Genomic DNA, 25,983 nt, shown 5'->3' with positions numbered 1-25,983 from the left:
TATAATGTTTGAACGGAGTTAGCAGAGGTAGGCTCACATGGCAGGAGAACGTGGGAGCTGGAGCTGCAGGAGAGTTTTGAGTGGTCCCAAGTTGTCTGCAGAAGCTGTGGCAAGCACCAGCCTGGGTAATAACTAATTACCATGACAAATACTGGAACATGCTGTTCTTTCAGTGTCTTGATCCACAATTATCCTTCTATGGTCTTTTAAGAAATGGTTAATCTGCCAGTATTAGTTTTACCAGTATTTTCTAATGGGAGAAAAGTAATAGTTGCTCTAGGATCAGCAACCCGCTGAAACTCCAGTATATACATGAAGTCCTTTGTTTGAGCATAAATCTGCAATTTGAGACTGCAAAAAGGAGGGAAAAAGAAAGAGTGAAGAAACATCTAATGCTCTCTCTTACTGTGAACATATTTCTTAGTATTCTTCCTTGTTTATCTTTAGGCTTTTAGAGGTTTCATACGGGCTTAGCGTGTGAGTCATGCTGCTGTCCAGCAATACGATATTGACTTGAGACAATTCAAATTGTGGTATAATACCATTGTAACTGGAAATGTGTGACCCACACCTGATACCGTAATCCACCTAATGTATTTATTTTGAAGGGGAGAGGGAAATTAATATGTTTGATTAACTCTCTGATTCTCAAGTTCCTCTGAAATGAATGAAAATTTCTTTGATAGGTGTTTTGTTTTGTTTTTAATGGACTGAATTCATTCTCTTAAAACAGGTCTTAATAGCTGGGCAGATTGCAGCACAAGGAAGTGTCTGACTGGGAGAAAAATGATAACATAGTGTGTAAAGAGGAGCTGTCTTATACCCGGTGGACATAAACAAGTATTTAATAACCAAATAGAGTGAAATCCTTTAGGAAAAGAGGAGTTAGCTCAGCATCTTGGCAGTGGTGTCTGGAAGTCAGAATTGCAAGCACAGCTGCAAAGGCTTGATTTTTCTGCAGTGCGTTTGTACATAGCGTTGTGGTTGGAGGGACGGTGTGTGAATTCTGTCGCTGGCTTGGAAAGCTCTTGTTCTTTTAAAAACAATTTAGACAGCGTACTTGTTTCCTGCTTGGCAACAAGGTGATTCTGCTGCTACTGTGATACAACACCGATTAAAAGGGTACCTTGAGCCTGGAAAGTGAGATGGATTTGCTCAAGGGGTACTTCATTTTGTGGACTTCACTATGCAGTCTGCAGACACCTGTGCAGAGGTTAGATGAAAACGCTTGTGTCTGTCACATTCTTTTCGCTTCTGGTAGACAGACCCTCACAGTGGTTTGCTGAGGAGTGCGAGGTGGATGACCAGCAAGGTGGATGGGAGGAAGGAAGGAAGGAAGCAAGCAAGCACTGTGACCTGCACAGTCCAGTTTCAGTCCTCACCATCCTGTTCATGGATAGTGAAGGGCAGAAGGGAACTCAGGACTCCTCTGATGAGCACAGCTGGGTTGACACCAGGTATTAAACTGGACTGAGTGAAGTGGAAGGTATCTGTGTATACTGAGGCTGAGTTACTCTGGATTGACTGGAGGTTCCTGCTTGGGGAACAGCATTTGAATAAGATTTTTCCCATCAACAAGAGCAGAAGTTCTGTGATGGCCATGTACCCAGTTCCTGTAAATGCCAGGCTATGTTATGATGTGGGCAGCTTGACATCACAGAATGGTACATTTAATATGTATAAATGTATGCTACCTATACATAGTTTTCACGTTATTGTCTTCAAAATGGGGTAATAAGCACTCAATTTTTTCCCTGTTCCTTATACTCTGAGGTTCTGATATGAGTCACTGTCAAAGTCACTGCTGGACTAGATGAACCTTTCCATTGATACATATAGTATGTCTGGTCTTATGATTTCAGGCAGTTTTGTTCCATAAACAAGTTAACGTTGCTTCCTTCTACTTATCCTTTCATTTGAAACCTATAATAATATTTAATCCATACTTCTGACTAGGTGTGAGTTATTACTAAGTGAGGATTTAGCTCCTCCATTTCCTACTCCCTTGCAACAGCAGTGGCACAGGCATCTCCCAGGTCCTATGCTCCATGCAGGAGTTGCAGGAGATGCTCTTTCCCCAGCAGTGACTCTCCTTGCCAGTGACTGAATTAGTCCAGAACCTTCTGCAAATACAGTAAATGCTCCCCAAAAGAAATTTGCATTATCCTGTCCCAAATCTAAGCACTGCTTATATTTTTGCATAGGAGTTTGTTATTGAGTTTATTATAGATTTTTTTTTTTCAGCTCACCAGAGCTAGCATCTTCTTTTATGAAAGCTCTATTCTTTATATCCTCCCACTCCCACCATCACCTCCTGCATGTGTATTTTCCTTGCAAATCCGTATGGTTGACTTGCATTTCATGAACATAGTGCGGTCAGGTACATGCAGGCCATGTTCTGTGGTAGTGAACTCCATGTATGAATGTAGCTGAAGCTTCTGCAGGCTGTGGATTAAAATTCTTACAATGTTTTTATGAGTGTTAAAGTAAGCAAAACATAAAATGCAGGGAAGATCTTTAAGTATTTAGAGATTTAATTATGATCTGCCTTGGTCACATTGAATCCCTGAATGTAAGTTTCATTTGATACTGATGATGGGAACAACCTTGAATGTGCAGCTGACAACTTTGCTTGTGACTGGATAGGACTTTCAAACATCACCAAGGTATAAAAATAAACCACTCTTCTCCATTAAAGCTTGAAGGTGGTTGTTTAGTTATATGTTTAGAAATAATCCAAGGTGGGTGAGTGGGTAATTCTTGAGCTGAAGGTCAACATTTAATGCTTGAGGCAAAACATGGTCCACATGGAATCAGTGGACCACTGCCCAGCACTGAGAGAAACCATAGAATTTCAGTGCAGCTAAACACAGCTACAAATGAGGCAGCCGGGAAGGCTCACTTTTGTGTTTGTGTGGTTCTTATAGCAAGTTGTCATCATTTTTGTTTGTGGTACTGCTTGTGTTTTCATCTTTTGGTTTGGGAGTGTAGGGGAGAAGTTACTTCCTCCTTTAAGAGCATTCCATTTACATGACAAAAGGGTGTTCCCTAGTAGTACTAAATCTGTTTTAATTTAGATTTTAAAACATAAAATCGACTTTAAAATATGAAATAAAATTCTTAATAGTATTTATCTATTATCTTTAAGAAGAGCACTGCAGTTTATCTGTCTGTGAGAAAAGCACTGCAGTACTTGGGTTTGGTTCCCCTCTGATTTTATTTATCTATTTATTTATTTATTTTTTAGGCTCCAGGAAATACGGCGAGTCATCCTGTGTAATCCCTTTGCTTTTGAGTGGTTGTTGTTGGCAATTGTGGAGCCGTTCCCTGGTGGTTTCATTGGTTATGCAATTAAGAACCGTCAAAAATATGTACTGCAAGGAGCTGGTGTGATTAAGCATATGAAACTAATAGAAGAAAAAAATAGTCTTCAGACTGATAGTAGATAGGAAGCAGAATGAACGCTTACTCAAAGCAGTAGGGTTGTTTTCCCAGTCACAGCAGAAAGCATTTTATCGAAACCACTGATCTACCACTGCCTTTTTTTGAATCTTTTTTTTCCAGCACTGGTTCCTTTCTGTCAGTGGAAAATTTTTTATGAGTAAAAAGACCAGCAACCTTCTGTTTGTCTGCTGGGGGCTGCTTCTCTCTGTCACTGGTATTTTGGGTAGGGATTTTCTACAGATAAAATGTCACCTTGTTAAGCAGTCAGTTGAACGTTTCTGCTTCAGTAACTTCTACATGCATTAAAGAGGTCCTAAAATACATGCCTTGTGGCCAGACAGAATGCTGCATTCAGTGTGTATGCAAGTGACTGCAGCATGACTGGGGTGATCTTGGACTTGCTGAAATTTCTGTGTAAAAGATAGCTTTGATGGGCTTGTATTTCCATTTTTTTTCAAATTACTTGATGAAAAAATGACGTATGGTCCTGAAATATTTATTTTAGTCATTAAATATTTAAAATTGTGATGGCTTTTTGGAGTTTAAACTGTTCTTTCTAGCCTGCGCCACCACATAACTTGGCCATTAGAAAGCAGAAGACAAAATGTGTTATTTCAGCCCTGTTGTTCACTAACAGTGTCAGGAATGAGATATATTGTGCTTGTGTAATTTCTTACTTAAGCAGTTAAGAGACAGAAGAGAAAGAGGCTGCAGAATCTGACAGTATAAAGGCATATTAAAAACAACAAAAAAAAGTTATTTAAAAAACAAAACCACATTCAACCAGAGCAGAAATGGAAAAAAAGCCCCCAAACTGTATAGGTTTACAGCTGCACCCAAAAAGGAGAGGTAGCAAGCAGAAATAGCCCTTCCTCTTCTAACAGCCTGAGCCCTGCACAGTATTTTCCGTGGTGTGGGCTTGTGCTCTCCTGAGAAGTAAAAGCCATTTATCTTCACTAAAATGAATTCTCCTAATATACTTCTGTATTAACAGCAGTGATAACTGATGAGCCAAATTCTTGCCCGCCTCCTCCTCCCTCTTGCAGGGCTGCTTGGCACTGCTGAGCCTGTTGCAGCAAGAAGTGACCAAGTGCTCTTCTACACCTTCAGCCTGGACCATATATGCCAGTTAGGCATAAATACATTGAGTGAAAAAAATAAAGTGTGTTTTCAGTGTTCCTCTGTGCTTTTATCAGCACCATGATAGCTACAGAAGTGGAATGGTGGCCTTATCTTTACGGAGGTGGAAACCATACTGATAGCACTGTTGAGGATGTCTGAATGAAGTTCAGTGTATGGACTTTTGTATTTGGAGAGCATCCTATTTTGATTTAATGGATCCTATAAAAATTTGATGAAGATGTGTTTATTCCAAAATAGTCTCCTGGTCAAAGAAATATATGTGTACTTATCTTTGTGCTCCAATTTATTAAAATAGATGGAGTTGTAATTTGAAAGTTAGATGTGTTTGTAAGAGGCATTGGGCAAGGGTGCGGTGTCCAGCAGTCCTTAGCTGGGATTGACCTAAATATAGTTGTACAATAACAAGAGCAGCTCCAAGCTCTGTATTGCTAAACCTTAGCAAACCACCTCCAAAATCGTAGACATTCCCTAGTCCCATGTGAATATTTTGCAGCTGACCGACAACAGATGCCAAGAATTGCCTAAGAAAGCTGCAAATTCACGTTTTCCAGTGCAAGGTACCTGCCCAGAGGAGTGCACAGGAGGATTTTGCTCAGCTTCTGCTGCTCGAGTGGCATCCATCCTGACCATGGTGCCAGTGTAGGGAGGTCTGCTCCCAGGGTGAAGAAGGGATCCCGCTCAGGTCCCCTTGGTTTAAAAAGAGGAGGTTGGATTTTAGCAGCTGAGGAGACAATAGGATGTTTTTGTAGCTGGGTGCCAATGTAGTTGTTAGTTGGCAGCAGCTGGATGGCATGTGAGAAAAGTAAAAGGGAAAGGCAAACTGCAAGTCCTGTTACTCATGGCAATTGTTTTTAGGCAGGTGGTGTGTATGCAAACTAGCAACTAAATAAAGCTGCCTGGCTCTTGCTGTGCAGGTACCTGTCCTGAGCAAACCCACTGTTTTATGGGACTGCAGAAGTAGTTAGAAATTTATTTGGATTTCCAGTGAAAGAGAAGGTTTAAAATATAGGTTAATTACATGTGGGTTTGTGGTCTTTTTTATTTGATAAAATTATGCACTTCCCTATGTGGAGGTTTTAAAACCACAGACACTGTGAAATTTAGCCTGAGTTTTTTGCTAGTCTGCAGAATCCGAACAGTTTGTCTCTCCGCTTATCTCCGTTTCGGAGAAACGATTGAGAGGGGCTTTGGATTCTGTTGACTCAGATGTTGTTTTAGCATCTCTGGACCTCAGCCGTAGTCACGCAGACCTGTGCTTGGGTGCCTGGGAGACAGGTGTGGGCAGCCCTGCCTGGGCTGTGTTTGTGCGCTGGGGATGCTGGATGTGCAGAGTTTGGGAGGTGGGGGCAAGGATCAGCCCTGGGGCGGCTCTTGGAGCAATGAAGAAAAGCACCAGTTTCCAGAGATGGACAGACATCACTGAACTGTCATGTATGACAAATATCCCCAGAAAGGGACAAACCCCATGCTTCTAAAATGGGATTTTATAACTTAATTTTTAAAATAAATGAATTCTTAAATGTAGTTAATGCAAACATATTTTCTGGTATATATGGCACTGAGGCACTGTCTACTTATGTCTAGAAAAATTGATGATGTTATCCCCAAAGCAGGGGTTCTTTGTGTGCAAGCAGCCAAATATACACACGGAGTTGAGATACTGTTTTATTATGAGATTGCACTATGTCAGGTGCGAGATGGTAGAACCACAAAACTGGCATACCTGAAGTGAGCTGCATAACATATTTATACATTTCAACTTTTAGCCACTCCGAAATCTTGTTAATAATCTCTAACATTGGACAGGTCTCTGAGCAACCTGATCTGGTCGAAGGTGTCCCTGCTCATTGCGGGGGGGTTTGACTAGATGAACTTAAAAGGTCCTTTCCAACCCCAACTATTCTATAATTCTATGATACATTATACTCTTCAAAGTTCGTTGATACAAACTTTGCTTGCTTTAGTTTAAAGGTACAGTTTACTTTTATACTTCTCTGTGTGCTCAGTGAGTAGTGTGCTTTTCTGAGAAAGGGGTGTTTTTTGAGTTGGAGGTCATGATCTCCTCCTGCCATCGTTACCTTTTCCCTAGTTACCATTGATTTTTGCTGACTTCAGACTTCTTGGCAATCATCCTGATCGTTAATTCTTTCTGGGGCAGGATGGGCCTCTCTTATCAGTCTTTTCAGTTCCTCTTGATGGATTTATTGGTCACTAAAACCTTGAATTTCTTGTTTGTCTTCCTGTTATCTTCTTAAGGGAAGTTACACTTCGGGATATATAGTGAGTATTTCCACACAATACAAATGCGTAAAGTCTAAACAGTAAGTCAACAGTTTTAAGAATCAAGACATAAATAAAGACCTTCAAATAACTACTAAATGCCAATCTGATGTTTTGTTTTGTTTTTAGGTTGATCGTTACTGTAATACAGAACAGTAAAGATGACGCCAAAACATGAAAAACAAGTAAGTAATGTCTGAGCTTTAATAAAAAAGGATTCTAGTTTGGTCGTTGTGAATTGGATTTCATTAAGGTTCACGTGGACCAGGAAAGATTGTTTGTATTCTTCATGGTTCTAATTGCCAGGCTACAGAATATTCTGGAGTGATACAGTGCCAGTTCTTTCTGTTAAAGTTTCATGGAAGAATCAAATATTCATTGGATGAGAGAGAAGGAGAGTAAGTGCCTCTCTGCATAAGGGGCTCAGAGACAGGAAAGAAGGACTTGGATTTTAGTCTTCTCTCCCATCAGTCTTCAGGTATTTTGTAGGACATAGTGGTTGGAGCTGGGTCTGAACTCTAATTATGAGATTTGCAGACCACAAGAATCACATTTTGCATATTCTCTTTTGCTCAGTCCCGATGAGCATTCAAAGTTTCAACAGCTTGTTTTGTCTTGGCTGTTAGTCTCTTATCCGCTGGACTACTCAACATGTGTGAAGATGCCAATGCTCCCAGCATGAAAAGCTTCATGTTCTTTGTGGTTGATCCTTTTACCAATAGGCAACTTGATGGGAAACTGATTTTCTCATAAGCTTTGTGGAAAATGATTCTGTGGGGGTTATTGACTAATCAGATGTGTAACAGTGTTTCCATGGAGCATGAGGTTATCACCTGATACGCTCCTGAGCAGAGTTTTGAATTAAAATGCAACTGGAATGATTAATGCAAATAATCATTCAATGTGAGATTATTTTTATTCCTCCTCCTTGTTGTAGATTTTTCCCCCATATTAAAATTAGATGTTTCTGTGTCAGATTTCCTATTTTCCTAATAGGAAAATGTTAAAAAGAGACTTCTCAGAAACACACAGATTTTGTGGTCAGATTCTATACAGTAGAACTTCTGACTTATCGTTGTTTCTGAGCAATCCATTGCATTGTGCAAAAATATTTCCAACAGCAGAAAGGATGTGAGAAGCGGGAGAGCAGGGAGAAGAAAATATAAAAACTTCTTGTGTTTGCTTCAGCTACTTTTATGGTATATTCTTCATTTTGAGGCAAATCCAAATGGGAACATTTCAGTTCTTGGTGCTCATGTTTACATCACCTCAGTGCTGCCCTTTTTCTCTGCTGTCACACTCATGTTCTTTGCATAGGACTGTAAACACATCCAGCCAGAGGTGCTGCTCCGCTGATTCCTGCTCATTGAGTATAATAGTTGTGACTACTTTTTTTAGTAATGACTACTTTTGAGGTGGATTTGAAGTTCTTCATGAGGATGTTTGGGCCAGTGTGGCAGCTGGGATCCATACCAAAAGTATAGCAGTTTGGATAGGAAATGTTTTGCATATGAATTTAGGAGTCTCCAAGGAGAAGGAATAAATGGACATACCACTTTTTTCCAATAGCTTTCTGTTGAGTCTGTATTGTTCCTAGTGCAATAGGCTTCTGTGACCAAGCTTGGACACTTTGAACTGTCAGCAGCAAGTTCTGTTTTTGAGAGAATTGTTGTTACTTAAGGGTTACAGAACACATATTCTTGAATGCAGGATAGACATGCAGGTATTGTACCCCTCAATAAAAATTAAAAAAAAAAAACCCAAACCACAACCAAACAAAAAAACAAACAAAAGCCAACCCAAAACTAAAAAAATCCACTCAAAACCACAGAAAGTATATATAACGTGGCATAACAGCTAGATTTGCAATTCTGGAAAAAACAAGCAGAACTGTGTGGGGGAGGAAGACACCTTGGAAAGGATTACAGCTGATGAAAGTAAAAAGTCCCTGAAGCTTTGTCTCTCTTCAGGCTCTGCTTCCCCAGGTTGCCCGGCTGGACTGCAATACAGTCTTGTGGCAAAAGATGAAGTTAGTCTTCATGTAGGCTGTGGGAGGAAAAGGTCAGCCGCACCTCCCTTAGGTGAGCAGTGCATTTCTTGAAGATAGACATGCCTATTGAAAGTATCCTATTTTTATAGCAAGGTGGGAAGGTAAGGAGTATATACAGAGAAGAAAGGCAATTATTACCCAAAGCTACTGTAATCTGATGACTGTTTCTGACCAGGGAATGCAGGATGGACTCAGCATACAAGAGCAATCTCCCAGAGGAATATTCTGCCACCTAACACTACTTGGAACCTAATATATTTTATATGTGAATATTGGCCTTTACAAGCCTACTTTTACAGGAGCAAGGAGGCATAAACACCTTTTCTGGCAGTGTATCTGCATCTGTGCTGGGCAGTCAGAGACACTTTGATTAGATCAATACTGTGGTCCCAGTGGGGTCTTGTATCCTGGAGAAGGCTTAAAGGTCAAAAGAGAAGGAATAGTCTATCTGGGCAATACCACTGTTTCAGGGCAGGAGGAACTGTGATGGGAATTGGGTTTAATGCTTCCTGAATTCAAGATGTTTACAGGGGAAGTAACCATAGATCTTGAGAAAGGCTGTACATTTTTGGTTTTGTTTGCTAGTTGCTTGATGTTTGTCTTGCTTCACTCTGAACTCAGCCTCTATATTCTTCGGTAAATAAAGGAGGGGAAAAAAAAATAAGAAGCACACAGTATTCTGCTGAAATCATGGTGTTTCAAATCAGAGCTAATGCTGGCTATGTGTGAGGGCTACAGTTTGCTGAGGCGCTCTGCTGTACCACAGATCATTTTCACTCTTGGATCAGTGATATATATCTGCCCAGATACCTGCCTACCACAGTGTGTACAGCAGGTCTCCTGTCTTCTATAGACAGAGTCTGCAGGGTGCTTGACTTCCTCAGTATTGAAAAATCAGTGACTATTTAGTTGGAAATTAAAAGTGTACAGAGTTTTTTGTGTAAATCATGTGGTCAGGAATGATTTACAAGGTAACACGTAGCTAACCCACGGCATATTCAATAATAACTTTTAATCATAATACTTTGGTATAGTAGAGGTTGAAAGAAGCATTTTACTACGAAGACTATTTTGATTCTGTACAAGGGAGAGGGTTATAGAAGGCTTGGAAATGAAGTCATTTGGGCAACCTGGACAAAAGGAAGGGTGATGGGAAGCAAGTATGGTGGTGGATGAGAGGAATGGGACTGAGGTCAGGTTATGAGCAGGATATCTGCAGTTGTGACTCTGGGCTGCAGCAGTTAAGGGGAGAGCAGTCTCTCATTTGGAGCTGCCTGGTGTCATTCCTCTTCTTCCACTTGCAGGATAGAAGCATTTAGTGCTATTTTCTTTCTTCAGGAAAGAAAATAAAGTATGTTTAGGAGAAGTGGTTGCAGCTCTAGGGATGAGTAGGGCACAGGGATATAGGAGACTGGGGAAGACAAAAACTTGGGACACTATAAGACTATGGATATGAATACAAGTTACAGTGAGTCTGAAAGTATTCTATGTCTGTATATGTATGCCAAAGATAATAGACAGTGAGGCAGATGGAAAAAAAACAACCAAAAATGGTTTCCTCTCCTTTGTTCAACACATTGCTCAGGATCTGCTCAGGAGAGGGAATAACTTCCTCATGTCTCCCACTAGCGTTTTTGTAAAAGTAAAGGCATGACCCTCAGCTGGTAGAAGTGATTATAGCTCTGCTCATTTGTTCCTCTTGTGCCACGTTGGCATGGGGTTAAAGAGCTACAGAGGAGAATCCGGCCTTCTACTGCAAGGAAAGACACAGCAGAGGTGGTGGGAGCCTATCAAACTGGCTTTTTTTGCCAGAGTCCTTGTGGAGCACACCAAAAACGTATCTAGAAATAATGCAGAAAACACCCTGTGACTAGGAGCTGGGCTAAGTGAGATAAAATTGTGGGCTCTCTCCAGCCATCAGGCCATCCCTGAAGCAGCACCACCTGGAAATCACAGTAGTAAATGATTTAATCCAGACCATGAACACCTCCCTGCCATGTACAGAGTGCAGTGACTGTTTGGCAAAAATATGTCTTTTCATTTCAAGGTTGTCCTTATTCTCCTGTCAGTCCATCAAAGGTTGCTGCTGGTGACACACTGAAGTGTGTGGTGGCGGCAGATAATTTGGCTGAAGAGTAAAGGTTTCATTTCTGACATCTGTGGTTTGACATGGAGAGACACATTTTGAGAGCTTTATAGCTCAAAATTTCTCGATTTGTGCAAAGGCGTACTAAAAAAGCATGTTATTTACCACAGACACTGTCCTTCCTCCCACAGTCGATTCCTGTACCTGGAGATCTTGTGCAATGCCTTTCTGTCAGGAGGAATGTATCTGTCGCTTAAAATGATACAGTTGTGGGGTTCTTTTTAACTGAGTCATTGTTTAAGTGGTTGGCTTATCTACTTGTGTGAATAGCTTATTTAAGCATCTGAAGTAGGGCAGCCTATTCATTTGCTCAGGGAAAAGAAGGTAGTTAGGCATACTTTCAACCTTCCTGTTTTAAAGAAACCTTTTCCATTTTATTATGAACATGCAGGTTCAGCAGGCTTCTTGTATTTTTTCTCCCTTTTTTTAAAACAAAACAAACAAACAAACAAAAACAAAAAACAAAACCAACAACAAAACAGTGGAAGTTTTCACATGGCCATTTACTGAGGATACTCAGGAGTATTTAATTCTTCAGCCTCTTCCAATTCCTGTTAGTGATGCCTGGTTACATGACAGTGATGCCCATAGACCCATCACACACCTTCAGGATCCCTCTGAATGATTACATAAGTGTAGGAATTACAAGGAAATAGACTAGATATGACAACTTCTACAACAAATACTCTCTATCATTGTTCCCTGAAAATGGGGAGTTATGCTCTGCAGTGCAGCTGTGTTGCTTCCCTGGGCAGGTTGATGGGCAGACTGAGGTACCAGTGCCCAGGTCTTGCGTCCTTGGCTGTACTCTGTGACTTAAGTTCCTGGTTTATCAGGAAGGGTATGTGGAACATGGCACCCTGGGCACTGGGCCTGAGACCTTGATTCCCTGTGTCAAATCTGTGTCCAAGGCAGTTAACAGTGCTGCATCCTTTTGCACTAGGCTGGAGCAAGGGCAGTTCTTCAGCTTTTCGTGGTGATACTGAGCACTTACCTCAGATCCCTGAAGTCAATGGGTATGAATTCTTTATTTTAAAATAGTGTAGATAAAATGACAAAGAGAAATTTAGGAGTAAATAAAATGTTATATGTAAGTATTTGGTACATGGAGCAGGTTTGGAACATGTTCTTTGTGAATGTTGATTACAAGAGTGGGAAGAGCCTAAAATGCCTGCCTAGTTCTTGCTTACATGTGTGACTCTGAATGTTAGGTTTTTAATTTGTAGGTACTGAGATCACCCAATCTCCCATGCATGAAGTATGTATGACTTCTTACAGTATTACTTAATCTGAAATATTCCTTTTCAGCTAGCAATTTGGTAAGGAATTTCCCGGACATGTGGTGTAGCTCAGATGATTCATTGCTTTTTGCTTCTCCTTTTACAGGGTTGCAAAATTCAATAAAACATCAGTTCAGCTTTTACTCTGAGCACAGTAGTTTGTGAAACAGCAGAGCGTCTGTTCAAGAGCGTCTTTCAGGCTGCCTTAGTCTTCTGAAGTTAATTACTTGATTATTTTCTAATTTTTTTTTTTAATTATGCGTTTGCAGGAATTTGTAACTGTCCTAGTGCGAGACCCCAGGACACAGAAAGAAGACTCATGGCATTCTTATATAGACTATGAGATATTTATTCACGTAAGTATAAAAGTATCAGTACAGATTCTTTGGGCTCTTATTGCTGTTTCTGTCCACACCAGGGTTCTCTTTGGGATAGTAATGGAATTTCTTTATACCACTTCTGGGAGGCTGGAGGATATTATTCTCCTTTTAATGGCTGAGATGCAGTGGAACAGGTAAGGTGTGTTGGCCAAAAGCTGTGTAGTGGGTCTGGCCAAGCTGGGAGTTGAACTTGGTGTTGTGTACACCCGTGCACTCCATAATGTCTTGCAACAGTGATATTCTCAGCTTTACTTATCAGCTAGAAGACAGTCATAGTCAGTGATGTCTTGCCATTATAGAATAATTTTGATGTTCAGGTATTCAATGGAAAACAACTTTGAAGTAATTATCTGGTTATTTGTACTTTCAGTTCTCCTCAGTTCATCTTTTTGACAAGTTACTTGGTTGCTGCAATGTGGTTTTCAGTGTACCTTGACATTTGTATTATGCTAGTTTAGTGCTGCTTGTATATATCTAGGAACTACATTTGGGTTTATGCATGTAGGCTACCATATGTTAATGGGAGTGCACTTAGAATTGCGGTTCTTGTGTGTCTTAAATCTGTCCTATACATCATTTTGTTTTGTTGATTATTCTTCTTTGGTAGATGATGTATGGGAGGAGTTATCCTAATTCCCCAAATCTAGATCCAGAGATTTTAATTGCAATGTAAAAAAAAAAAATTGTGAAGTATATCAAGTATCAGATGAAGAATTTGAGAGGACTGAGTTACATGGTTAATACTTGGCACAAGACCGAAAGCATTTCCTTACCTTGTGGGAGTGTTAAGCATTCAGCCTAACAAGAACAAGCAGTTAAATGATGGCTTATTAAATGCCCATTGTGACAAGTACTTCTCTCCTGTGTGGCAATCAGGGCTGTGAAACTTACATTTTGCAATATGGTTTAAGTACTGGTTCTAAAGCAATTATGTTTTTGACTTCTGGTAAATAGAAATCCTGTAAGTTTGGTGAGATGAGTGCTGTATAACTGTTTCACAGGCATTGGTGCTTCTGTATATAATTATATTACTAGCTTTCTCACTGACTGCGAAGTTGAGGATTATGTCATTTAGACCTAGTGTTATATGATTCAGCACTGAGCATCTCTGAATCTGATAAACTTTCCTACCAGCACAGTGCCAGGGCTCTTAGAGACCAAGGCTCTAGGTCAGTCCTGCCATCTATTATGGATGGAGTTTTTTTACAGTTTTTATTTAGCAGCAATTTGAAATTTATTGAGGTAGATCACAAGTTTTTAATATATGATTTTTAATAGCACTCAATCAACAACTGATTAATGAAGCAATTTAAAGCAATTCAATGGGATTTATTATAATCAAAACAGGGACTTGATTACATATTCAAAAACAGTGAGGATCACACTTCACTTAAAAAGAGATAAATCAGGTCACATACACATAGGCATGCACACAGGTATATAGAGAAAAACACACACATACAAATTTATAAGTCACATACTAATCCATGGATATTTGAGTATATGTGGAAGTATACCTGTGACCAAAATTTCCCTCTCGAGTTTAGTGAATTACTCACTTTAATGCATCGGCATTCTCAACAGGTGCTTGTTGAGTCTTGAGAAATCTATCTTTGCCCACGACTTTGTGGTGTCCATTAATTGTGAGGTGACTCTGAGCAGCATTCTATCTTGGAAGGGGATGCAAGGTGACATCTCGCTGTGATGCTGGAGAGCTCACCGAGCCTCGCTTAGGATCGCTATTTATAGGATCATGACATCATTTGCTTTCATCAATTTTTTTTCCACTTTGGCCACACTTAGGATGAGGCAATATTCTGTCATTTTTCCATCATTTGTCCATGTCCAGAACTTCTCGGATCATATAGTTCTGGTACTGTCCTTCTCAGGGAGCCACAGGTGCACCGGCCTGTCAGGACTGACCCAGAGTCACAACCTTTCCATGCAGAAGGGAAGGTCTTTCCCCGCACATCAGGGGCTCCAAGATCACAAAGGAGGTGGTGCCTCCATGCTCTGACTCACTGCACTGGCATAATGGGAATTGTTCTCCCAAACATGGACTTGTTGGAGAGGATCCAGAGGAGGCCACCAAGATGATCAGAGGGGTGGAACACCTCTCCTGTGAGGACAGGTGGAGAGAGTTGGGGTTGTTCAGCCTGGAGAAGAGAAGGCTCTAGGGAGACCTTATTGTGGCCTTTCAGTACTTAAAAGGGGCCTATAAGAGAGATGGGGACAGACATTTTAGCTGGGCCTGTTGTGATATGACAGGGGGTATTGGTTTTAAACTAAAAGGGGAGATTCATGAGGAAGGAATTTTTTACAATGAGAGTGGTGAAACACTGGCACAGGTTGCCCAGAGAGGTGGTAGATGCCCCATCCCTGGAGACATGCCAGGCCAGGCTGGATGGGGCTCTGAGCAACCTGATCTAGCTGAAGATGTCCCTGCTCAGTGCAGGGGGGTTGGACCTGTGAAGGTCCCTTCCAACCCAAACTGTTCTATGATTCTGACATGCCTCTCTTGCCCTAGTATTCAAGTGGTCTGGGGGGACTGCAGCCACCACACCATCCAGGCTTCTTAATGGATTCAAAATCTTGTGTCTGACAGGCTCTTAGACCAGCTGGGTTCCCCTCTGCCCAGCTCCTAGAGCATTTGGCATCTTGAACTGTGAGGTATCCCAGATAATCACGTATTCCAAAAAGCTGGCATCTTTGGGCCTTTTACCATCTGCATCATGTGGCTGTCCAGGGGTTGTGCCTCCTGGCAGGTGATTGAAGGTGGGTTGGATTGCAGGTAGATTTGTAATGGAGTCCTGTCTGGGGGATGCGGTTTCATCTAAGTGTACACTCCACAGGAAAATTTGGCAAAAGCATCTAATTTCTGCGAATTGTTTCTCTTTTGATGAATTGGCATTTTTGTAGTGGACTAGTAGTGTTCTGTGGGCAAATCTCCAAGTGCTGCTACTGTGGAGAGCAGTCACATTGGTTTCTTTGATTGGATTTAAGTATACTTGCACACTGGAAGAACTCTATGTAGCTAACTGTTCACGGGATTATAACCAGAATAGCTAAACATGATTTTTTGTTTTCTTTCCCCTGCAAAGACTGGCAGTATCTGCTGAAACTTTTTTGAGATCTTTTTTTTTGTTATCGCAAGTTGTACCGTAACCTAGATCTCTTGCTTTTAAAAAGAAAGAAAAAAGTGATGACAAATATTTCCCTAAGAAACAGTAGAAACTGTCACTAGTCCTGTCTGAGATAAAGAACAGCCCTTAACATAAATTGTGAATTAATGCCAAGCTTTCCATTGGTGTTTGGGGGATTGGCATCTTGGATGTGTTCTAAATACCATGCTTGCACTTCAGCTTAAGCTGATTTACAAAGTAAAATGGTTTTTTTTATTTCCCAACAGACAAACAGTATGTGCTTTACAAGGAAAACATCCTGTGTTAGACGACGCTTTCGAGAATTCGTTTGGCTTCGGCAGAGGCTTCAGAGCAATGCGGTGCTTATGTGAGCAACTTTATATATAGCTGTTTAATAATCTGTCAGTCATGGAAGGGGAGGACTTTTTCATCTTCATTCTGAGAATTAAGAGCTGGAAAGTGTCCTGTGTTTCTTACTAGCACATGTTTATTCTGTACAAACCATTGTTCTCTGCTTTAAACACAGAAGAATGTGGTTTGTATTGATAGCCTTTGTTTCGTGAGGCCCCCTCTAATTTGTAACAGATCGGATATATGTTTCCTTTTGCTATGGAGAGGTAGCAGAAATGGCAATTTATCATAGGTGTATGTAACTTCTTTCTGCACTTTAAGGATGTGTTTAGGTTCTGCAAGGATCATAAGGGACCCAGCCAGACATGCATGCAGGCTTAACAACTGGACCAGAAAAATCAGATTAGTTTATTTTTCCCTTTGAGGTGTGTCAGAAACCCTCTGGTTTCTCAGCCTTATGTTCCCAAGTTCGATTTCATGAACTTCTGGAACATGACCTGAGATTTTTCATATGCTCAGTGTTGGCATTTGCTTAGTGCATATTTCTCCACTGTTTCACATTTGGTTTTAACTGTGTATTTGCTTCTTGTTTATAAAGACAGCTACCTGAACTGCCTTCTAAAACTCCCTTTTTCAATATGAACAATCCTCATCATGTGGACCATCGCCGACAGGGCCTGCAAGAATTCCTGGAAAAGTAAGTACTGCCTATCCTAGAGATGTGGCATTTTTATGATGTCATCAGTTTTCTGGTTTAAGATAGCTAATCTCTGGTGCTTGAGAGCCACCGTGTGGCCATCTCTACAGGTTACACATTTGGTTTTATTTTTTATTTGCACAGTCATATTTCATGCACGTGACTTCAGCTCTGGTTATAAGAAAACTTTAACTGCGGCTTTTCCACTGTGTTTCATTGCATTGGTTATAGTGGTTTTGGATTTATGTCACTTTCCAATTCTGTACTATCGCTGGGAGATCTTTCACTCTGATGTTTATTTCTAGCTTTCAAGAATGAGCTAGATATTCTCCTATAAAGGAACTCTCCTTCTTTATGTTCACAGAAAATCAATGTCTTTGTGGGCTAAACCCCTGGGAGTATTCTGTAGCAAGATCTCCTCACACAGATATTTCCTATAATGCCAATTACTTTGTTTACCAGTCCCACTAACATAAACAAGCTCTAGCAGCTATGGCCATTTTCATTACAGCTGCAGTCTGTATAAAATAGTTCATCAGAGTTAGCTAGAGCCTGACCTGCATTACAAGGGAGGGCTGTATGAGTTTGTTCTGCATTCCCCAGTCCCACTGCTGTAACTGCTTCACCTTCTGCAGAGGCAGAGACCCTTTTGATGTAATTTTTTGCTTTCTCTGTCATTCTCGTTGTGCCCTGGCACTGCTGGTGTGAGAGCAGGCTGCTCACAGCTGCGGGGGCAGGAATTGTGTGCACATTTGCAGGCTCTCTTTAGCTACTGCTTGGGGTAAGGGCATGGTAAAAAAGTGTGAATAGAGGCTATTCATCTTCTTTCAATATCAATGTTTCCATGAATCAGAACTGCATAAGCAAAGGAAAAAAGGCAAATCATTTAAATAGGCTTTAAGCCTTGTGATCAGTGGGTAGAGGAATATTGGACCTACTGTTTTTTCCCATCAGTGTATTATAATTATAAGCCTCACTATCAGACAACAAATCATTGGTCCTGAGGTATATTTGTTAGGCTTAACGGATGAAGTCAGGGAGAACTAACTGCTGTTAGTTCCATGTACAGTTATAGGATCTGTGGCCAAAAGGATAGCTGATAAATACTGTTTGAAGGCATGTGAGACAGGGAAGGGAAACCAGAAAAGAGTCAGAGGGTTTTTTTTCCTGCACCTCAGGAAAGAAGAATGGTGAAATAGAGTAACTGTGCTTCTAGAGGCAATGATATTAATGGGCATACAAAGGGGAGTGATGGTTCATGTCCCTGGATCTGAGCTGTTGTAGCTTAACTGTGCTGCATTTCCAATATCAACTCTCATTTTAAAATGGCAAAGAGGCCAATCTGGTAACAAGGTACAGTATTTCAGCATCAAAATACTTGCAAGCGCTGTCTGTGCTTCAGAAGGCAAAACAAAGAGGTAGATTCTCTTAAAAGACGTTCCCACTCTCCATTTTTGTGGATGTCTGTAGCCTAAATGGATACTGACAGCAGAAGATATGCACGTCACATGGAATGTTTTACCTTGCTGCTCTTAGTCTAGGAGTGGGAAAAGAGTCATCTCTCTTGTAAGGTAATGATTTAAATGTTTGAACTTGGATGCTGTTTAGAAAGGTGTCAGCTTTCTCTTAGCCCTGGGAAATAGTTGGAAGGAATTTTCAGAGACAGAGTTGTGTTGTAACGAATTGTCTTGGCACCTTATGTGCTGTAGCATTGCCCTCTGCCGGCTGGCATATCTGTGCTACTGCTGCTTTCAGAAGGGATCTTTTTACTGGTTCAGCTAGGCTGCCATGCTTTCCTCCCCATTTTTTTGAGAGTCTGAACCAAAGGTTATGATTTCTTTCTCTGAAATTGAATTTGTGGGACTCATTAACAAATGTGTGTATGTGTAGATATACACACACTTAACTTAAGTAAAGCTCTGGATCTGAATGTTGCATGTTCTGCAGTTTGGCAATGCCAAGGGAAGCAGGACCGTCCTAGTATATTAGAAAGATGGTGGGGAAGGAACAAGAAAGTAGTTGCTTGGGACAGTGTAAGCCGGAACTGCAAAGCCAAGTGCTCTGTCCGCCTCAGCAATGACAGCAATCACTGTGCACAGACTCACAGCCCTGCTACTGTTTCTTTCTGGCAGTGGGAAGAAATGGGATTCGAGCCTATGTGGACCTGTCCTCCTTCTTGCATCGCTCCAGAACGAGTTAGCACGGGGCAAGGTGCATACTTAGAGACTTTGTGAAGCCTCCCTGTGCTTCACAAAGTAGTGTGAGAATTAGGCAAACATCTGGAAACTAAAGCAAAACTCTAGAGTTTGGTGAGATCTAGAAACAGGTGTCCCATTTCAATTTGGCTTTACGGCACAAATGTAGCGCAAGACCTGCTTGTCTTACAGATTATTTTCTCTGACTGATGAAGACCTGTAAAGCTCACTTCTTGTCTAGGCATAATTTAATATTTCAAGAGCCCATTTGCATTAACGGAAGTCAGCTAGTACCTTTTCAATTATGAATTACTTTGTAAGAATAAGGAAAATTATGTGTTTTTCCTGGTAAGTAGCCTCATACCTTTGAGGATGTCTGTAAACTCAGAGGAAAAGTTTATTCTTAAATTGGAGATCAAAATTAAAACAGTATTTGATATTAGGTTGTATAAGATGATATTTGCTTTCATCCCTTTGTAGCTATACAGGTTTAACTTCAGGATTTAGATTACCTTCACAGAAGATCACCCATACTTGCTTATTAGAAAACTAGTTAACAAAACCATTTTAGGTGAAGTTTGGTTCAGTCACTGACAGCTTTTTGTTGAGTATGGTTGGATCCCAAAAAATTATGTGGTTCAGGAAAAAGGATTAGTCTTCAATTGGTTTTCAAACATGCAGTTCATGATGGGATGGAAGACAAACTAGGAGTTTTGAGAATTGCAGTGCTGGGATCCATAGGAGACGAAGGGCATCCACAGTGTTGCTGCCCCGGATCACTGTGTGTCAGGATCACTTGGTGCTAAAGCAGCCATGCAAATCTTGGCTGACTAAGGCAGAGATGATCTCTGGAAATGGCTGGGGGTTTGCCCTCCTCCTCCTCATACTGCCTTACCTTCACAGAGGTAAGGGTCCCGAGGAGGCCACAAAAATTGTCAGAGGGCTTGAACACCTCTCCTATGAGGACAGGCTGAGAGAGTTGGTGTTGTTTAGCTTGGAAAAGGCTCCAGGGAGAACTTATTGCAGCCTTTCAGTACTTAAAAAGGGCCTGTAAGAAAGATGGGGACAGACTTTTTAAGTAGGGTCTGTTGTGATAGGACAAGGGGTAATGGTTTTAAACTAAGAGGGGGGATTCAGGCTAGACATGAGGAAGAATTTTTTTACAATGAGGGTGGTACAGGTTCCCAAGAAAGGTGGTAGATGCCCCATCCCTGGAGACATTCAAGGCCAGGCTGGACAGGGCTTTGAGCAACCTGATCTACTTGAAGATGTCCCTGCTCATTGCAGGGCAGTTGGACTAGATTATCTTTGGACGTCCCTTCCAACCCAGACTATTCCATGATTCCCTACCACAGTCCCACAAGCAGGAGCTGGTGCAGGGTCAGAGGACTCTCCCAGAGGTGTCTCCACTGGCTCCCCTCTCGGGTGTGGAGAGGGGAAAATGAGCTTCCAAGGGCTTGCCAGGGCTCAGGTGAGAGCATCAATGGCTGTGGGGAAGGTGGGATCTCCTCAGGAGAGTGATGTCTGCCTCTTTCCAATGAAGCCTTGCTAGTATTTCCTATCTGGTGAGGGAATAATGCCTATCAGATGTGTGTCACTTAATCCATTCTTAAATGTATGCATTATCAGGTGACCAACAGTTGCTTCCCATCACTAACATTTCCCCCTTTATGAAAAATGAAGGAGGAAGTGCAGTTTTTGTTTTGTTTTGTTTTTTTAGGGGAAGCTGGGGCTTTGTTGTGGATTTGGGAGAGGGGCTGAGGGGCTGGATGCTCAATAGAGGGCACCCCAGCACAGGCCGTCAGCCCCCGCCTCTCAGCCTCTGTTTTTTTTTCTTCCCCTTGCTCTCATTATATGATGTAAATGGGCAGAGTAAATTTGTCGAAAACAAAATCGGAGTGTTAACCTTCCACACACATGCAAGTGTGCATCTGTCATTGTATTAGGTTACAGTAGACACAGGAAATCTTTAGTTAGGATTAAGTTGTACTGTTCAGCCATATGTTGTTCTCCAGCAGAACAGTGTATAATATACCTAATAAAATCATGCTGAAGAAAACCAGATTTTGGACCTTGTCCAAATAAGACAAAACACGTTTTGTCTTTTGTAAATGTTCTTACTGTAACAAAGGGAAGGAGAAATACTCCTCGTAGAGTATCCAGCATTTCCTTAAAAATTATATTATTTTGTTTGTGAAGTGACATTTTTCGGCCCTGCTTCTTTTAAGGGTCTAGAGATCACAAGCATTTCTTGAAAGCTTACAAACAAAGATTCACGTGGCCATGAATAAAAAATTATTTTATTATCTCTAATTCCAATGTAGAGCCTTATCCTGCAGCCCTCTTAATCACGTAAGTAGTAATTATGCATGTAAGCAATCTGGCCGAGAGGAGTGAGATCTCTGACAAGTAATGACTACTGATGGGATCAAGACTTGCAGGATTCAGCATTTCGTTCTTATTCCAGGCGTGCATAGAAAATCTGTTGTTCTCTTAAATATGGCCAGTCAGTTTACAGGAATTATCACCATGAGCCATGACTCTTCCATTAGCGCAATGGCAGCAAGAGCTGATTTACATCGCTGTAGCCACAGCTTTGCACTGACGTGGGCTGTAATAAAGCTGTTGGGGAAGTACTGTGAGTGCTACTGGTTGTGTGGAAACTGCACACACATTCAGCCTCTGCTAAGACATCTGAGTATTAATATTATGACACTCTGCCTTTCTCCCTGCCTTTCTAATTTGTTAGGTGGAGTTTTGTATTTTTTTTTCTTAAACTCCTTGGAGCCAAATATATTTTTTAGATGTACAGCCCTTTACATCAGTAAGTCCCCAGGACAGTGAAAGCCCCAGAGAGCAACTGCTGTGCCAGCACTTAATGCTACTAGTAACATCTGGAGACAAATGTGTGGTTATTTCCTCGAAAAAGAAGTATTTTGAACAGAAAAGCATAATGCTTATGGATAGCACAGAATTTCTTTTTCACTTTGATTGCTCAAAGGATGCAATTAAAAAGCAATCTAACCTGTTGGTTCAGAAGGGGTGGGAGAAGCAGAAGTTTGGTTTTTGTGTTGTTTTTTTTTTTTTAATTAAAGAATAAATGCTTCAAGGGTATGACTGGGTGAAAGGTGTTCATATGTTTGCTTTCAGGATGGTTTTAACTGATTTGCAAAATAGGCATTGAGTGTTTGGTCCCTCCCCTCTTTGTGAACATACAGATATATATATATGTCTCTGTGCATGTGATTAGCTTTATGAACACCTTTCCATTTCTGTGCCTTGGTTTCTCTTCACTCCTTTCACCTCCAGATGGCACTGTGAAGCAGAAAAGAAAATTACTGTGAAATAATGAGTCCAATGTAAAGTAAAATTGGAAATTGAATTATAGCTGCAGAAAAAGGACAGTAGCCTTGAGGTCCTGATCAGTCTGTACTCTTATCACTTTTGTTTGCTGTTCCATGTGTTAGGTTACTGCTGAGTTAATAACAGTGCTTTAGCAGTTCAAGGCTTGGCAGAATTGTACTGGACATGAAATAAAGCTAAAATGAATTTGTGTCCAATATCATTGACATTAGTGCTCACTACTTCTCTGGTGTAATGCCTCAAACCATCTAAAATCAATTTTAAAGATTACCCATTATTTTATAAAGAAAATAAAATACATTTCAAACAGCAACAGAGCTGTAAGTGTAGCGTAATCTCATGAACAGTTAGTTACTCGTGATTTCGTTGGGTGGCAGGAAACTTTTGAAGGTACAACAAGAGGAAAATCTGTGAAACTAAATGCTATCCACAGAATTTAACGTCTTGGCTTTTTTCTGGGTTACTTGGTATCAGATACGCAAATGTTAAAATTGCAGAAATGTGCATCCACTCATTGTGCTCATAAGCCTAGGAAAAACAGTAACGCTATTTACTCTACAATAAAACTCCAGCATGTTATTTTTCTTTTTTTCCTAAAGAGGAAGGAGAGTATTTACTCCCCCCAAGTGCACAAACTATAAATGTGGATTTATTACATGGAATGCCACTTTTTCTTTTACTTTTTGTTGCACTGTTTGTCTTTGTTTGGAATGTATGTTTATCAAGAGTCAAGGCTGAAATCCACTTTTAGTGGCTGCTGAATGATGGCTTTTCAAACTGTATTCATGAAGCTGTTGCTGTCAAGGTGTATAGACCTGTAAATCCTGTGTTTTGAATAATTTTTACGCAGCATTTGCTGGTTTCTTTTAGACTGCAAAGAAGTTTTTTTTTGTATATTAATACACTGTGTGCATTGATTTGATTTTTTTTTTTTTTTTTTTTTTACAGATGTATATTTGCCGTGTTTATTTTTAAGTAAAATTGTGAGAATTTAGAACATATTAAAAGGGCTTTCTCTAGGTATGAAAGTGTGCTTATTTTGAACTTCAGTGAAATCTGGTCCTTCTCAGACTGAATTTCAAACGCACCTGGTAGATCATTAGGGCCACTGCAGACATTTCCTCATTGCAAGGTGTCAAAGTTTGAATTATTTGGTTGAGACTGTGTGTGTGTTTACCTAGACAAATGAAATGTGCATGTACACAAATATCCCGCATTTTCAGTTAGACATCTCTTATTACTTTTTTTTGATTTCACAGATTTTTATAGGCTTAGACGAAGCCAGAAATCCTTCAGTATATTTATTAAACGTTATTGTAATATTGGCCGCTTTAGAGAACACTTTTCAGAACATATTTGTGTTTTAAAGCATTACAGTCTAAACACACAAGATGAAGAGAGAAGGAACTTAATAGTTATACTTTTCATTTTAGTCAGAGTACCTATAGAATGCAATATTTCTTTCTGCTCTTACTAGTTCTTATATTAACATCATCTCTTGTTTCCTGTTGCATAACAATGACTTTTTTGGTAACAACTGTAACCTAAATAGGTAGAAATAGGTAAATATTAATACTTAATAGTTTTGATTTGTATAAAGATATTTTAATGATTTTCTGTGGAGCACTGTTTGGCACAGTCGTAGGTTCTGATGACTTTATTACATGAGTAAAATTACACATATAAACAAAAGAGTCTTTTGTTAATCATTCTAGGGCTTGTGTATTATATAATTCCTTCCTTAGAGAAATGTTGCAGCAATGTTGCATTTTTTTCAAAGTAGCAATGATGATCCTCAATTCTCAGTCGTTGTAAAAGTATCTCTACAACTTTGTGTTACTGGAATGTATTGTATTTTTGCTCTCACGTGATGTTAAGTAAATACACTGTGCTGAATTTATTTGAAGACTTAATTTAAAATACATATAAACAAAAGATTAAAATTGACTTTTGAAAAGAATAGCTGGAATTAAGTAGTATTTAAGATTCCCAGAAAAATTTTGCAAGTACATTTAAATCAGTGTTCAGTATCGGCATTGTCACTCCAGCTTAAATGTACACGTATTTGTAAAAGTGTAAATGGTTCTTGGTGATGTTGGCTCTATTGTTTACTGGTATTTCAGAGTCCTGACATTGCATGTGTCTGAAGTTCTCTGTACACGCTTCTTCCACCCACCAAAAAAGAGGTCATTTGTAATTCTTAGAAAAGCTTAGTAGTTAAAAAAAAGAGTTCTCAAATGGAGACCAAATTTTTGTAAGAGTATATGCCTCTAACTGCCTAAAAATCATTAATTGATCCATGTGGTAATAACAGATGGTTAAATGGAAGAAACGTCCTTGAAGTTATTCTAATAACAGATGTGCCTAACTATTAGCTTTGTGTTTTTACTTACCTAAAATTCCAAATAACGTAATAAGAAAGTAACACACACCTAATCGTTTTAGTATGTTCATTACCTTCTGTTCCTGAGTCAGGATTCATCTGAAAACTTAAAAGCAGGACAGCATCTAGAATTTGTTCTGGTAAAACACTTTAGAATATCTGTATGTATCTGTATCTATATAAAAGCATTTGATTTTTTTTTTAATTTTATTTTTTTCCAGGATCCTGCAAGATGCATTATTGCTGTCAGACAGTAGACTTCACCTCTTCTTACAGACCCAGCTAAGCCCAGAGGATATGGAGGCTTGTGTATCTGGACAGACCAAATACTCTGTTGCTGATGCGATCCATAAGTTTGCCTCCTTGAACAGGCGTTTTCCTATAGAAGATGAAGAGAGAAAACAAGGAAAAAACGACGCGGACTCTGACTCAGAGAGGTGATTTCTGCATTTCCTTACTTTCCAGGCTTATATATATGTACATACACATGCGCATGCTTCACTTTTTTGTTGATGTAATACTAAGATAATGAAAAAATTAATTGACTGAGATTTTATTGAGCTGTGACAGCTCATCATAGAAGTCTTCACACACACCTCCACACTGAATTAATGAATGCAGTAGAAATTCAATTATCTGCATTCTGATTATGTGAATTTCATTTAGTCAGACTTGAATTATTCGCGTTTAAATTATCTTGCTAAAAAAAATATCCAACTGCACTCCAAATGGCTAATTAAAAGTCCAAATTTCCTGTCTCTCTTTGTGACTGGAGATAATTAAAGTTCTCCTCTGTTACTCAGGCTTTGAGTGTGTTGTGAAAACCAATTTCCTCCTTTTTTTTTTTTTTTTCTTCTTTTTTTTCCCCTTCTCCTCCTTTCTGCAGTTCCTCCTCCAGGCTGGGACCCAGTGATGACAGCATTTCATGTGCCTGTAAAGCAAGTCCAGCTTCTGAAGAATCATGAAAAATCATTCCAGTATTGCTATCTTAAGGACAGCACAAAGCAGTTTCTACTCTGTTTACTGGTTACTTTTACTACATAAACACGGCCAGCTGGTAACACGTATCTAAAAGGCGCGTTGTCAATACAACTATATGTCCTTAGAAAATTTTAAAAACAGACCTTG

At 40.0% G+C, this 25,983-nt stretch overlaps 1 protein-coding gene across 1 annotated transcript; it reads left to right on the top strand.

Annotated features, from left to right (window-relative positions):
* Positions 1-7,028: 7,028 nt before the first annotated feature.
* SNX10 (sorting nexin 10) lies at positions 7,029-25,887 on the top strand (the record flags this gene model as incomplete). Its single annotated transcript, XM_080339053.1, has 6 exons — positions 7,029-7,052; positions 12,613-12,699; positions 16,133-16,233; positions 16,816-16,914; positions 25,077-25,292; positions 25,742-25,887. The coding sequence occupies 6 exons, from the start codon at positions 7,029-7,031 to the stop codon at positions 25,818-25,820; spliced, it is 606 nt and encodes a 201-aa protein (XP_080195179.1). The 3' UTR covers positions 25,821-25,887.
* Positions 25,888-25,983: the final 96 nt, after the last annotated feature.

Source organism: Nesoenas mayeri (assembly GCF_963082525.1).
Source record: "Nesoenas mayeri genome assembly, chromosome: 2".
Lineage (NCBI taxonomy): Eukaryota > Metazoa > Chordata > Aves > Columbiformes > Columbidae > Nesoenas > Nesoenas mayeri.
The sequence above is the reverse complement of the archived record's forward strand: the minus strand, read 5'-3'. Positions and strand labels throughout refer to the sequence as shown.